Raw genomic sequence first — 16,648 nt, 5'->3', positions numbered from 1 at the left:
TTGACATTGACAGTTTTGGTGACAGTAATTAAATATTTAATAATGATCATTGTTGATTAGCGTTCGAACAACCGGCCCTTATCTTTAGGAGGGATCAATAGTAGTGTAAATTTAAAATCTCGACAAAAATTATAACAACCGAAATTGTTGAAAATGTAATTTTTTATCATTTCTATTTTTACAATTTTTTCGTGCCATCGATATTTTCACTAGTAATACCACTAGAGGTCAAATTATTTCCGGAAATTTTTTTGAGATAATGAATATTTTGAAAATTTCCCGAGTCGCAGACGAGGGAAATTTTCTAAAAATATTCATGATCAAAAAAAAATTTCCGGATATTAATTTGACTTCGCGTGGTATTCGGTAAGAAAATTCCACACCAAATTTGCATTTGAAAATCCAAAGCTGCATGAACAGATTAATAGCGCGCCATAGCTTTGTCAGCAATTATTTAGGCTTTCAAATTCGTAATTTCTACTCATTGTAGTTGCATGGGAATACCATTTCAAGATAGAAAATAGTATATTCTTCAATTTTACATAAGTTTTGAGTAACTACAAGTGATAGAAAATTATTTTTTGGCGTTTTATTTTAAATTATGTAAACAAATAAAAACCAGTCTGTCAAAAATGTTCTGTTATTGTAAACGTCAAAAAATTTCCACTATAATTCGCTGTTGGGTACCCCACGAGCAAAAAATTTCCGATAAAATACCTCCGTTGCCATGGTGATCTGTCAAAATAACGTATTTTGATTGGTTCAAAATTACAGGTGTGGAATTTTCGGAGTTATAGCGGAAAATAGTGACAGTTATATATAAATACAGCATAATTATTGAATTATCTCGTTTATTGGTAGTTTTACGACAAAAATGTTCTTATACAAAAATAGAGAGAATTGAATTCTACACAATTTTAGTTCCTTTCATTTTTTTGCTTAAGTTAATATTTAATGTAGTATGTATGCGATAATGGCGCGAGCGTAAGACCTGATTGATTTTGTAGCAATTGTTTTTGTTCAATATCTACGCCATTTTCAACTTAAATTGTTCCCAATATGATTTCCTACAATTTCTTTTTAACAATTTTTTTCGTGCGGTTGATATTTTTCGGGATAAGTGGGAAAATAGTAAAAAGTGGTGGGGGGAGCATAATTACTGAATTGAATCTTTTTCCTAGCTGCCCCAAATTTTATAATTCTATCCTTTAGGGAAGATCAATAGTAGTGTAAATTTTAAATCTCGACTGAATTCCGCGGTTGCATTAGCCACTATATTGATTTTAAAGCAGAACCGTTGTTCCTTAATATCTCCGACATTTTCAACTTTTCGACAAAAACGGTAGGAACTAAAATTGTTGGAAACGCAATTTCCTACAATTTCTTTTCCACAATTTTTTTATGCGATCAATATTCTCCGAGTTAATGAGGAAAATAGTGGAAGCGGAGCGGAAGCATAATTATTGAATTGTCTCATTTATTATTAACTTTACGACATAATTGTACATAAAGAAAAATAAAGGGTTATTTTATAAATATACAGAGTTATAAAGAGTTATATTTTATACAATTTTTGAAACTTCCAATGAAACACCAACCAAAATAAGTACATAAAAGACATAAATAATAACTTATATGCATTAAGTTCACTTAATGTTATTAACTAGCGGGTTTTATTGGTTGAATTTGTCTGTCAATAATTAAGTTTCATGTCAGCTAACATATTTTAATATTTCAACAATTTTTTTTAATTTTTGACCCCGTTGGGGAATTTTCCCATTCCCCCCTCTTAGACCCGCCACTGGTTCTCTCGAAAAATTGTAGTAAATCGTAATTGCAACAATTTCAGTCCTTACACTTTTTGTCGAAAAGTTGAAAATGGGGAAGATATTGAACAAAAACAATTGCTCTGAAATCAATCGGGTCTTACGCTCGCGTCTTTACCGGATACGTACTACCTTAAATATTGATTTTATCAAAAAAATGGAAGAGATCAAAATTGTACAAAATTTAATTCTCTTCATTTTTGTATAGGTTTAAATTTGTTGTAAAAGTAATAATAAACGAGATAATTCAATAAATCAATAATTATGCTTTAACTGTCACTGTTTTTCCCATAACTCGGAAAATATGGACCGCACGAAAAAAATTATAATAAACGAAATTATAGAAAATCGCATTTTCAACAATTTCAGTTTGTATATTTTTTGTCGAAAAGTTGAAAATGGCGGAGATATTGAGCAAAAACGGTTCTCGTTTAAAATCAAGATGGGGCGGGCTAACGCAACGGTCAAATTCAGTCGAGATTTTAAATTTATACTGCTATTGATCCCCCCTAAAGATGAGAAAAATAAAATTTGGGGCAGCTCCTAATGCAAGGTCAAATGGTATCCCGACTGGGCTAGAAACGTTACGCGCATGCGCAATAACGAATAATTATGCGCAGTAACACATTTTTCTTTACTGCGCATACTCGTAACCGTTCAAGAACGGTTTTGTATCGAGTTGGAACCTTAAATCATCAGGAAATAATGCGACGTACAAGATGTAGTAAAATGGGGTAGCCAAAGGCAAATGGTACAATAATGTAAAAAGGATGTGTCATTCTGAACCCCCTTCCTATTTAAAATTGTAAATTTACATTTACTCTGCATAATGAGTTGAATCTTGAGGGCTAAAAATATTCACTGGAAGTCTTCCCCTTGAAGACAAAATTAATCTGTCTTCAATTTTTTATATTCTTTACGGAAATGAAGATATTGGTTGGAAATTTTCAAATTTGTCACGCTATGTAAATATAATGCTAGGATTTTCATGAATATAGAAAATGACATTAATTAATCTATACTTACATTTTCAGGACCGCTCGTAGAAGAAGATTGAAGAATAGCCTCAGTAGATACAGCTGTCGAAGCAGTTTGTGTATGACTAGTAGCAGAAATCCTATACTGCATCCCGGCTATACTGCAATATCCTTCGTGATGAGTCGATCTAGTGGTACTGTTCACATACACACCAGTTATAGTCACATCCGTGTCCTGGTTTAAAATAACCGCAACTTTTTTATTAGGAGTAGTACTTATATCGATCAATTCCTCCTTTTTATCGTCTTGTTCTACCTTAATATCTTTATCCAAGGCAGCGAAATATTCATCAGAAGAATTGCTGGTGCAAGAGGAGCTATCGTCGCTATATTTGGATTTATTTGGTCGCCTCTCCGCGGAGTAGCTGGCTGCCAATATAGCTGTAGCATTCAAACTAGCCATTCTCTTACGAACAACCATATCCTTTAGATCCATGACTATTTCAGCCGATTTTCGTTTCCTTTCAACTACTTCCTTTTTTATTTTTGGTTTTGGCTGAGCTTTCTCTGGTTTCTCTTTCTCTGGTTTCTCTTTCTCATCGGTCTTAACCGGTACTTTGCAAATACGATCATCTTCGTCTGAGCTTGTTGTATCGTGCATATCCCAGTGTTTACCGACTGCTCTTAAACCAGGAACTGATCGCAAAATTCTAGTTGGTGGAGGAGAACTTTCTTCTTCTTGTTCTTCATCATCATCATCATCAAGGTCAACATTTTTAACGGAATTGTCAATTTTAGTTAATTTGGTTTTGGTTCCGATACTTTTGGGCATATAAGCGGTTTTGTTGGATTCTTCGATCACGTCCAAGATCGTTGCTCGTGTTTCATTTTCATACAGACAGTGAACCTTAGCTAAAGCATTTAAAGAAGCTACTCTGTGTCTCTTTGGTCCGTTCCAAAATTTAAAGAGCTTTGTCTTACAAGCTTGCTCATCTAAGTTATTTTTACCTTTTTGCAGAACTCTCTTTTTGATAACTGTTAACTTTGGTTTTGATTTTAGATTTATGTATTTCTTCTTTTTAAATAAAGCCTGTTTTTCTTTGGATGACGAGTCTGACTCACTTCTACTTTGAGTTTCAGTTTCAACCTTGGGCTGAACTTCAGGTTTAACCTCGGCTTCAGTTTTACTGGTATCCTCAGATTTTTCGTTATCTAAACAAAGTTCAGTTTTTGGTACAACAGGAATATCTTCTGAAGATATTTCTACTTTTGGTTCTGGTTTTTCTTCTTTTATTTTAATCTCCAAAGGGGAGTATGCTGACTCAAGTTTGACTATTTGATCAAAAAGTTCTTCTGCCTTATCTTTAGATTTAACCAAATTCTCTGCTGGGTTTAGAGGAATTTTCTTTCGCTTTTTAATTTTAGGAGTTTTGGATTTTTTAGATTTTATTTCTTCATTCACTTGTTTCAACAACTGTTGTATAGTTTGTTGTTTTTTGATCTCATCCTCATCATGAATTGTTATAACCTCTGGAGGTTTGTTATTTGTCTTTACATATTTCTCTGTTTTCTTTAGAGTCGTTTCTGTTGGCTTCGCAGCGACCTCTGTTGTTTTTACTGGAATATCCTTAGTTGTTTTTAAAGCAATATCCTTTGTGGTTTTTTGGGGACTCTCTGCTGTTTTTACAGAGGTATCCTTGGTCGATACTACAGAAGTATCTTTTGGTGTTTTTATACAAATATCCTGCGTATATTTTAAAGAGATGCCTTTTGATCTTTTTACGGGAGCTTCTTTTGATGCTTTTAGAGTAACTTTTACCGTCACTTTTTTCGATTTCCTGATTATTGGTTTTATAATTGTCCTAGCCTTAACTATAGTTTTCTTTGTAATCTTTGGTTTGTCTACTTCCCTAAGTTTTTTCTTGCTATCTTTTGATACACTCTCAAGTTTTGGTTTCTTTAATGTTATTTCTTTTACGGGTTGCGTAATAATTTCTGCTATTTTATTATTAAATTTCTTTTTACAGCTATTTTGGGCACTTAGTTTTTTGGCAGCTTTTGTTTGAGCTTTGGAATTTGATTTAACGATAATTTCTTTCGAAGGTTTAACTCTTAAATTTTTGCCTTCGAATTTCCTTAAGATTCTATGACTTCTAGTAGCGTTCTTTTTCACCCGCACAACACTTTCTTTCTCTGGGACACCACTTTCTTTTTCTTGAGAAACACGTTGTGGTGAAGAAAGTTGTCCGAGTATTACGAAATTTATAGTTTCATCAATGGTATTGCGTACGGGAGTAGCTGGGTCGCTTATAGGTTTTCTTTTTGGCGTTGAAACTTTTTTCACTGCTTTTATTGGCTTTTCCTGTCTAACTGGCATTGAACGCATCCTGATCTTTGCTTAACCAATATTTACATCCTCTCCTGCCCCTGAAACAAAATTAATTCTTTTAGAATACATATGTACATAACTAAAAAAGATAATTAACAAAATGGTTCAATTGAATACTCAAAGAAAATTATGCAAGTAATATACGAGTTTTACTTTTAATAAAATTTAAATATAGACAAGATTCAAACCGACTGGACCTCGATTTTTGACCCTTCGCTTCGTTATCGATCATTCGCTATCTGTACACTAAACAGATACGAAGCGAATACGTTCGATAACGAAGCGAATGGTCAAAAATTGAGGTCCCTGGTTCGTTGGAAAATATATGTATTCCCATGAGATTTTTTTGCATAATCACATTCGTGAGATACCTCAGAATAAGGTTCAAGAAGTCGCCCACGCGAAAAGAGGTCCAAATTTTTTTTAATCAAATTGTAAAAATAAATGTTTCGGTCCGAACAGATTTTTTTAGGGTTTTTGTGCAATTCTTAGTGCAGCCGATATGTGAAACAATTAGGCATTTAATGATAGAAGTATATAATTTGGACCACATATACTGCACATATAAAGGTTCAAATTTAGATATGAGGCCATCTGAGATTTTGCCTTTTACAAAAATGGCGACTATACATATGTGACTAATAGCACAATAACTTTTGAACGAGACTTCAGATTTCAACCAAATTTGGTATACAGGTTCTTTTTTTGATGTATAAGATCAAGGTCTTGAACCGGAAGAACCGGTTTACCAGAAGTTGTGTTTTTCCTGGTTTTTATGTAAAAATATGCTGTTTCTTTTTCAATTCTTTCACTCTGTATGTATTAATTTTTCAAAAAGTTAATACCGCCATTGAAAAGAGCGTAAAAATATTTTTTAGGAAATATTTTTAACTTTTTAGTTATGTTAATTACCATTTAATAAATGCAAAACGTATCCTCACATGTACCTATATGCGGCAGATTCGTGCAAATATTATAAGAATTATTGTGCATTTAACGGTAGAAGCATATAATTTGGACCACATATACTACACATATAAAGGTTCAAATTTAGATACGAGGCGATCTCAGTTTTTGTTTCTTTTACAAAAATGGCACAAAATGGACATTCAAAATGGGGATTATACATATGTGACTAATAGCACGATAACTTTTGAACGAGACGTCAGATTTCAACCAAATTTGGTATATAGGTTCTTTTTTGATGAATAATATCGAGGTTTTGAACCGGAAGAATCGGTTTACCAGAATTTGTGTTTTTACTGTTTTTTTTTTATGTAAAAATATGTTGTTTCTTTTTCAATTCTTTCACCCGGTATATATAAATTTTTCAAAAAGGTAATACCGCCATTGAAAAGAGTAAATATATTTTTTAGGAAATATTTTGAACTTTTTAGTTGTGTTAATTACAATTTAATAAATGCATAACGTATGTTCACATGTACCTATGGGCGGCAGATTCATTTTGAATGCCCGCCATTTTTGTAAAAGACTAAATCTGAGATGGCCTCATATCTAAATTTGAATCTTTGTATATGTAGTATGTGTGGTCCAAATTATATGCTTCTACCATTAAATGCACAATAATTCTTATATTATTATTTGCACGAATCTGCCGCACAGGTACTTACATGTGAAGATACGTTATGCATTTATTAAATGGTAATTAATATAACTAAAGAGTTCAAAATATTTCCTAAAAAATATTTTTGCGCTATTTTTAACGGCGGGGTTACCTTTTTGAAAAATTAATATATACAGGGTGAAAGAATTGAAAAAGAAACAACATATTTTTACATAAAAAAAACAGTAAAAACACAAATTCTGGTAAACCGATTCTTCCAGTTCAAGACCTCGATATTATTCATCAAAAAAAGAACCTATATACCAAATTTGGTTGAAATCAGACATCTCGTTCAAAAGTTATCGTGCTATTAGTCACATTATGTATATTCGCCATTTTGAATGCCCGCCATTTTTGTAAAAGGAACAAAGACTGAGATGGCCTCGTATCTAAATTTGAACCTCTATATGTGTAGTATTATATGTGGTCCAAATTATATGATTCTACCATTAAATGCACAATAATTCTTATAATATTTGCACGAATCTGCCGCATATAGGTACATGTGAAGATACGTTTTGCATTTTTATTAAAGGTAATTAACATAACTAAAAAATTAAAAATATTTCCTAAAAAATATTTATGCGCTCTTTTAATGGCTGTATTAACTTTTTGAAACATTAGTACCTACAGGGTGAAAGAAATGAAAAAACAACAACATATTTTTACATAAAAACCAGGAAAAACACAACTTCTGGTAAACCTATTCTTCAGGTTCAAGACCTCGATCTTTTACATAAAAAAGAACCTATAAATTTGGTTGAAATCTGAAGTCTCGTTCAAAAGTTATCGTGCTATTAGTCACATATGTATAGTCGCCATTTTGAATGCCCGCCATTTTTGTAAAAGGCAAAATCTGAGATGGCCTCGTATCTAAATTTGAACCTTTATATGTGTAGTATATGTGGTTCAAATTATATGCTTCGATCATTAAATGCACAATTCTTATAATATTTGCACGAATCTGCCGCACTATCTGGACAAAAAAGGTCTCTTGTAATTTTTCTATAAAGTTGATAGTTTTCGAGTTATAAGCAATTCAAAATTTGAAAAACGCGAATATGGCCATTTTTAAGACTTAATAACTCGTTTAAAAATTATTATTATGAAAGTCAGAAAGTGACTAAATCAAAGTTTAATAAAGCCCTCCCTACATGATCCTGAACAAATTTGTGTCATTAATTTATTACTAAACTGTTATTTTTAATTATTAACAATGAGCGGTAATATCGTATTGACGCAACTGTAAATGTGCGAGTAAGATGCACCATTGACTGCCGGAATGGCATCTCTTTGGCACTCACCATTGACGGCAGCCTAATATGTGCATGGCGCTCATTATTATTACTTATAAATAACAGACAAGTAATAAAATAATGACAAAAATTTCTTCAGGATCTTGTATGAGTGGCTTTAATCTTTGGTTTAGTAACTTTCTGACTTTCATAATAATAACTTTTAACCGAGTGATTAAGCCTTGAAAACCGTTTTTCGTTTTTTTCTCAATTTTAAATTGCTTATAACTCGAAAAAGATCAACATTAGAGAAAAATTATAAGAGACCTTTTTTGTCCAGAATGGTCCAAAAAACCTAAAAAAAATTGCCGGGGTCAAAAATATTAATTTTTGCAATTTGATTAAAACAAAATTGTTAAAAAAATTGGACCACTTTTCACGTGGACGATTTCTTGAACCTTATTTTGGGATGTCTCACGAATGTGATTATGCAAAAAAAATCTAATGGGAATATGTTTTCCAACGAACCCGCCGTTTTCGCCTTGTCTAATAATATTAAAAACAAAACTTTATTTTTTGACCAATTTTTTGGTAACACCTTCGTGGTTTCTAAAATTTGCAAACCAACGAATTGCTGGAGCAAAGAAGGCCGTGGGAGATCTAAAGGTTGCACCTCACTTCTCGCCTGTCCAGTGCCGTAAAATTTAAACGAAAATGATCCCGCATACTCAGATAAGAGTAAAACTAATATAAATAAATAATCATTTCGTTGTAAAACGAAACAAGAACCGTCTTATAAGTTTGTTCAGCACATCATAAGCACCCTAACCGGTTTCAAACCTTATTAGGTTATCATCAAAGAGTACGTATATGATTATCTATGAACAAACGAAAATTCGGGTTGCCAGTATCCATTCATAACGAAATAACATAATGGTACGGATATCGCGGCGACATCTGCTAAAAACAAGTGAAAGTTTTGCTTTTAATAAAATTATAAAACAAATAAATAAAAACAAAACTTTATTGGGACCAATTTTCTGGTTTTCGTGGTTTCTAAAATTTGCAAACCGATGAATTGCGAATTTTATTTCGTTGTGAATCGATACTGGCAGCCCGAATTTTAGTTTGTTCCTAATAAGATTTGAACCCGGTTAGGGTGCTTATGATGCTTTCTGAACAAACTGAAATATAAGACGGCTCTTGTTTCGTTTTACAACGAAATGATTATTTACTTTATATTAGTTTTACTTCTATCTGAGTATTCGGGACCATTTTTTGTTGGAATTTTACCGCGCTGGATAGGCGAGAAGTGAGATGCAACTCTTAGATCTGCCTCAGCCTTCTTTGCTGCAGTAATTCGTTGGTTTGCAAAACTTGTTTTTGGCAGATGTCGCCACGACATCCGTACCATTATGTTATTTCGTTGTGAATCGATACTGGCAGCCCGAATTTTAGTTTGTTCAGAGATAATCATGTATGCACTCTCTGATAATAACCTAATAAGGTTTGAATCCGGTTCGAGTGCTTATGATGCTCCCTGAACAAACCATCATCATCAGCCTCTCTCAATCCACTGCTGGACATAGGCCTCCCCTGTTTGTCTCCAAAGTGTTCTATCTTGTGCTTTCTGTATCCAGTTTTTTGTTGTCCTTTACGTTTATCGGCTCTTGGTCTCCATTCAACTAGTTTGCGAGTCCATCTTCCGTCCTTCATTCTGGCAACGTGTCCAGCCCATTTCCATTTTAAGCTACAGCTTCTTTCAATGACGTCTATGACTTTGGTCTTAGCTCGTAGATCTTCGTTTCTAATCCTGTCTCGCAGAGTAGACCCTATCATTGATCGCTCCATTCTTCTCTGCGCTACTCTTAGTTTTTGTGCGTTTTTCTTTGTGAGCGATAATGTTTCTGCACCATAGGTCATCACCGGTAGCACGCATTGGTCGAAAACTTTTTTCTTCATGTTAGTTGGAATGTCACTCTTAAAAATGTTCCTAAGGGCTCCGTATGCTGCCCATCCTTGTATTATTCTTCTGGATACTTCGGTTGTTTGATTGTCCTCACCTATCTTAATTTCGTGACCCAGATATATATATTTGTCTACCAGTTCTATTTGTTCATTTTGTATTTCAAGGTGTTTACTTGGTACTGAGTTCGTCATATACAGTGATGAGCGTGCTAATAACCGAGAAAATAGCGCAAAAGATGGAAAACATATTATATTGTGAGATAAAGAGAAATAAAACAAGTTGAGTTGTTAAATTTAGCGATACTAACATATAAATTGACAGTATACTGATTGTTTCCCACCTTTAGACGTATCAGAGGAGTATGTCAACTAAAACTGTCACTGTGACAGTGGCATTTCTCAAATTCGTCCGATACGTCTAAAGATGGGAAACAATCAATATAATGTCAATCTATAAGTTACTATCGCTAACGTTAACACCTCCACTAAGTTCATCTCTTTTTATCTCACAACTTAATATGTTTTCCATCTTTTGAGTTATTTTACCGGTTATTAGTGCGCTCATCACTGTATTTTGTTTTTGTTATATTCATTTTTAAGCCTATTTTATGACATGTTGTACTAAGTTTTTCCAACATTTTCTTTATTTGTCCCAAATCGTCTGCAATCAGGACTATATCGTCTGCGTAGCTTAGGTGGTGCAGCATCTCTCCGTCCACATTTATTCCTTTATCACCCCATTCGAGGGTTTTGATCGCTTTTTTTAGAACCGATATGAAAAGTTTAGGTGACAACGTATCCCCTTGACGGATACATCTTTGGATTTTTATTTGGTTGCTGTTAGCGCGTAGTTGTATCGAGCTTGTCGCATTTTTATATATATTACATATTAGCCTCGAATATCGGCTATCAATGCGGCTCTCGTTTAGTGCTTCTATAACACTGTCGAGTTCTACTGAGTCGAATGCTTTGTGGAAATCTACGAATGCTAAAACTAAGGGCTTGTTATATTCTATGGATTTTTCGATGAGTTGTTTTATTGTTTGGAGGTGATCGTTGGTTCCAAAGTTTGCTCTGAATCCAGCTTGTTCTCTACTTTGAAATAGGTCTAGACCTATATCAAAGGTTTATATCAAAGAACAAACCATACGGCTTATGAAATATAATACGGCTGTTGTTTCGTTTTACAACGAAATAATTATTTATTTAATTAAATATAATAATGATAGTCTTCCTTTTATATCGCTAACGCGGCTTTGGGATTATAGCAGGGTAGTCTGCTATATCTAGGGCCTATGGTATACAAGAAAGGTTGTGACGATAATATAATTTTATCGTCTAGAGTATCGGAACGAAAAGCCTAGTTGATTATTATTCTTGGAGCGTTGATCGAAGAATAATAAACTACAATGAGGTATAAGAGGTGAGTTATCCCGACCATTTTCTGCCGTCGTTTTGGTGTGTTGAACAAATCCGACGGTTTTTCCTCTTACCTATCCTTATACGAGCGGTGATTGTATTTCCCAACATGTCTTTTCCTCTGGCGAGCTGAGCGAGATTTCCTGTCCATATGCGTCCATTTCATATTAATAAAAGTAATTCCTAATCCACGCAAACGTCAATATCATTCATTCATGTACAAAATATCGTCACATCGACCCGAACCGAAAGCTCGATGCGTAGATTATAAATATATTATTTTATTAACGAAATTAACGAGTAATTAAGGCAAATTATCTTATCTTTGTATGTTTTGATTCCAAATAAAAATGTCTTAAAAAGTGAACTTTTGTCTTCGACTGATTTTGTTACCTGGAGGAACAAACACAACGACTACGTTACAAGGTAACAGGGCCAGTGCTACGCTTCAACCGTCTATTATTACCCCTGGTTTTACCGAAGGTTCTCATTTTATTCAGGCTGAGTCGACCTGGGGCCTATAGACATTTTTAAAAATCTGTTTTAAAAAGCTGTTCTCGCCGGGGCGCGGCGCTGGTTTTCTAACCCCGGCCTTCCTGCATAGAAGTCAAACATCCTACCGTCTGAGCTACTCCGTCCCTATTAAATATAATAATAATATACCGGGTGTCCACTTATATTTTCCCCCATTTTAACTGCCTATAACTTCTAAACGGCTGAAGATAAAAATATGCGGTTTTCACTGAAATGTTTTATTTTAGTAAAAGTTTTGTCTGAATGGATTAAATTTTTTATATCGCTTTCAAATACAAAATAAAATATCGCGAATTTTTGAAAAAAACGTTGTTGACTTTTTTTAATGGAACACCCAGTATATTCTTTTGTAAATTGAAAGAAAGGTCATTCACTTATCTAGCGCTCTACAGTTTTTCAAAATCGGTTGTCAAATCACTGAGTAACTAATTTTTAAAATGAGAGGTGCAACGTGGATATCACATACCTAAATAACATAACTAACCAAGTTATGTGATTTCCACATTTCATCTCTCATTTTAAAAATTATTTGCTCAGTCATTTGACAACCGATTTTAAAAAAAATTATATCGCTGGATAGATAAATGACTGTTTTTCAAGTTTTTAGGTAAGTGACCATTTTTATATCGCTTTTAAATAAAAAATGGCGGATTTAAAAAAAACGTTGTTGACTTTTTTTTATTAAAACACTCAGTATATTTTGTATCTTGAAAAAACGGTCATTTACCTATCCAGCGATATAAAATTTTTTAAAATCAGTTGCCAACTGACTGAGTAATTAATTTTTAAAATGAGAGATGCAATGTGGAAATCACATAACAAAACATCATTTTGCTCAGTTATGTTATTTAGGTATGTGATATCCACGTTGCACCCCTCATTTTAAAAATTAATTACTCAGTGATTTGACAACCGATTTTGAAAAACTTTATATCGTTGGATAGGTGAATGACCTTTCTTTCAATTTACAAAAAAATATACTGGGTGTTCCATTAAAAAAAAGTTGTGTGTGTGTGTGTGTGAAAAAATGGCTTGGATGCGAGTCCGTTAGCCACAGATTTTTATTTTATTTTTACCTCAATTTATTAGTTTTGTTATATTTATACGTATTTCACTTAAATGATTATATTTGTTTCTTTCAAGTAGTTTATGAGTAATTTAAATATTTCCATTTTATGACAACTTAGTAGATATTCTATACTAATTGGAAAATGAACTTGTGTTTGTCGTAAATTGTAATATATCTCGTTTATATATCTCTCGTTAATTTTGCATTCCAAGAAAATATGGTTTAAATCTCTAATCTAAACATTATCACAAAAACAGACTGATGAATTAATTATTCCTAATTTGTGCAGATGTGCCTCATATGTCCCGTGTCGAGTTTTTAATCTGACGATAGTAGAAATATCTTGCTTTGGCAGGTTATATTTAAATATGTATTCAGGTGGCGGAGGAAGTTCTTGATGTAAAGAAAAATATAAATTTTTTGGCATGCTTGTAATATTTTTCCATTCTTTTTTCCATATTTTATTTATTCTAACTTTGACGTCATTTATTGCATCTGTCGATAAGATGTGAGTTAGTATCTCACCTTTTTTTATTGCATCTTTGGCCAACTCATCCACTTTCTCATTACCCAGTATACCGGCATGCATAAAAAAAGTTAGCAACGTTTTTTTTAAAAAATGCGCCATTTTTTTCGTATTTGAAAGCGATATAAAAAATTCAATCCATTCAGACAAAACTTTTACTAAAATAAAACATTTCAGCGAAAACCGCATATTTCTATCTTGAGCCGTTTAGAAGTTATAGCCAGTTAAAATGGGAGAAAATATAAGTGGACACCCGGTATAATACATACATACATTAAATTAATTAACTAAATACAACGAAAAGGTAGCCAAGTACAGATATCTGGAAATTCAGATATGAAGGCAATGGAGAATAATTATTGAAGGTGCCCAGACAATACCTTTTATTCTAATAGACCTGGATCCCGCGTACCAAAAAAAAGTTGATTAATAGGAAGCTGAAAATTTGTTAATAGCTTAACGGTGTCCAGTCGGACAAAGTTTGATATATGGGAAAACTGGAACAGGGGAAGTTTTAATTGTGGTACAGGTCAAAAATTTGGAACGTCAGACTACGAAAACGTTCCATGTATTTTGTCGGGCAGAACTTCCAATTGATTTGTTACCATTTCATTAAACTCTCATGCAAAAATCAGACTGGTGTTTATCACCAACTGGGCATTTTAATCAGTGGAACACGAAGAACATGTTAAATGACAGGAATCATGTTGGTTAGTAATAGCAGTCTGATGTTTGCATGAGAGTTTAGTGAAAGGGTAACAAATCAATTGGATGTTCTGACCGACAAAATACATGGGACGTTTTCGTTATCAGTGTTCCCATATATCAAACTTTGTCCGACTAGACACCGTTAAGCTATTAACAAATGCTATATTTGACGCCACCAAATCCTTACGAAGGAGAAAATATATAGGAGGAGAAGGATGATGGAATTCAGAGGGGAAATGCAAAAGAAAATGAATAGATCACATTAAGGACGAAGAGATAGTATACATTTGAGAAGTATTAACTTTTAATCAGCCTTGATTAGAGCTTCACGATATTCGATAAAAATATCGATATTGTATTGATATCGTATCGAAAATCAATACGATACCGATACAATACATACCTTAGCAATATTAATGTCGATACGATACTCATTATCCGACATCAATACAATATTCTTGTATTGTCGATACGCCTGCCTCGATATTATTGAGAATATCAATATCGAGAAAAAAAAATAAAACACCACGTGAGTGCTGCATAAGGCGACACACATAGTGAAAGCGGTTTCCGCTAGCGGGCAAACCGCGCGGTTCTCGCGCGCGGGTATGGTAACACAGTGAAGACGGGTAAAAGCGAGAGAGATCGTTCAAATCTGGCAGTTGCGTCTACTACTTGTAGCAAAATGTCGTCTTCCGATGATGATATAATTGCTTTAGATTCTGTTTTGACTAAACTGAAAAGAAAGAGAGTTGATGTACATCCTATTAATCGAGAAAAATTAATTTATGGAGAATATCATCATCTATTTCAAAAATTAAAAGATAATGAACGATTCTTCCAGTATATGAGAATGACTCAAGAGACTTTTAAATATATTTTGGAGAAAGTGGAGTATCGTTAAAAACAATATTAAACGCTCAACTTACAGTCAACCAACAGAATATCGAAAGAGTTGAGAATATACATATCTGGGTACGAATTTAAATAGCGAATGGGACTACTCAGAAATTAAACAGCGAATAATAAAAGCGAAAGCAGCATACTTTAGAATGAGACCCATTTTCAACAGTCGAGACATATCATTAAAAACAAAATACCGTCTGTTGAACTGCTATATATTCACAGTTCTGCTCTACGGAATGGAAGCTTGGACACTAACTGTTACATCTATGAATCGGCTCGAAGCTTTCGAAATGTGGTGTTATAGGATCATCTTACGTATATCCTGCGTTGACCGAATTACTAACGTGGAATTCCTGCGTAGAATGGGGAAAGAGTGTGAATTTCTCATAACCATCAACACAAAAAAATTAGAATATCTAGGAAATGTAATGAGAAATCAAGAACGTTACGGCCTTCTCCAGCTGATTCTCCAAGGGAAGGTATGTAAATGGTAAAAGAGGACCGGGAAGAAGACGCATTTCCTGGCTTCAAAATTTACAAAAGTGGTATAATATCACTACCACTGAACTGTTCCGCGCTGCGGTAGACAAAGACAAGATAGCCATGATGATCGCCAACATCCGGAACGGATATGCACTTTAAGAAGAAGGAGTATCGTTTAATTAAAAACTGGTGTAATTTACATAAGCAGGCTATCCTTCCGGAAGAAAGGCTTGTTATAACATTGAGGTAAGTAGTTTTGTTGTAAATTTATTTTTCAAGTACTGATTTAGTTAATAGTTAATACTGGAATGGTTTTAGAAATACCTAAGTCACACAAAATTACGGTTTCGATAAGATTGACTTTATTACTTTTGTTTATTATAATGTACAATTATTTATAAAATTAATCCATGGAGAACTATTAATTCTTATTATAAAAGAGCGAATAAACTAAATTATCATTGCAGTAAACATTAAAACCGCGCGGAAAAAACTAAATTCTCATTCTAGCAAAAGCGGTCAGGCGGGTTGAGGCGGTTGGACCGCGCGGACTTGCTTTGACTATGTTCGTGTACATTTAAAGACGTGCATTCTTTTTGAAAACGAAATAACCAAAAACTTTTTGTATCCCGAAATAACCAAAGTACGTGCCTCCTAGCGGCGGGATACGGGCAACAATACATTGGCTTATAGGGCAGTCCTTACAGTAGGGATCCTGGCCTATACAGAAAAATGCAGGCGGGTGTGGGGTAATACTGCACTTTGGTTGCATTGGTGGTGTATTGGCTAAACGTGCGGGGCAGGGTATGGTGCTGATAGAAAAGGCATTCAGGCATCAAATATCCAAAAATCTTTTCAGGCCATAATAATGAAAAGACCTTCCCCAAACGCAGTAAAAACTTATACTGAAATGATGGCATCTCCTGAGGTAAAATGTTCCGGAAGTAAAATGAGCCTCCGTTCGGATCTCCGGGTGAGGACTAT

The 16,648-nt window shown here is 33.8% G+C and overlaps 1 protein-coding gene across 1 annotated transcript in view; it reads right to left on the bottom strand.

Moving 5' to 3' along the window:
- The window catches only part of LOC114328361 (titin), a 609,684-nt gene that overhangs the window by 537,941 nt on the left and 55,095 nt on the right, over positions 1-16,648 (bottom strand). Inside the window, exon 2 of the mRNA XM_028277195.2 lies at positions 2,853-5,230. Within this exon, the coding sequence (XP_028132996.1) occupies positions 2,853-5,189 (2,337 nt within the window). The 5' untranslated portion in view covers positions 5,190-5,230. The remainder of the gene's footprint in view (positions 1-2,852; positions 5,231-16,648) is intronic.

The sequence above is a fragment of the Diabrotica virgifera genome, chromosome 6, assembly GCF_917563875.1.
Source record: "Diabrotica virgifera virgifera chromosome 6, PGI_DIABVI_V3a".
Lineage (NCBI taxonomy): Eukaryota > Metazoa > Arthropoda > Insecta > Coleoptera > Chrysomelidae > Diabrotica > Diabrotica virgifera.
Note: the sequence above shows the minus strand (reverse complement) of the source record. Positions and strands in the feature narration are given on the sequence as shown.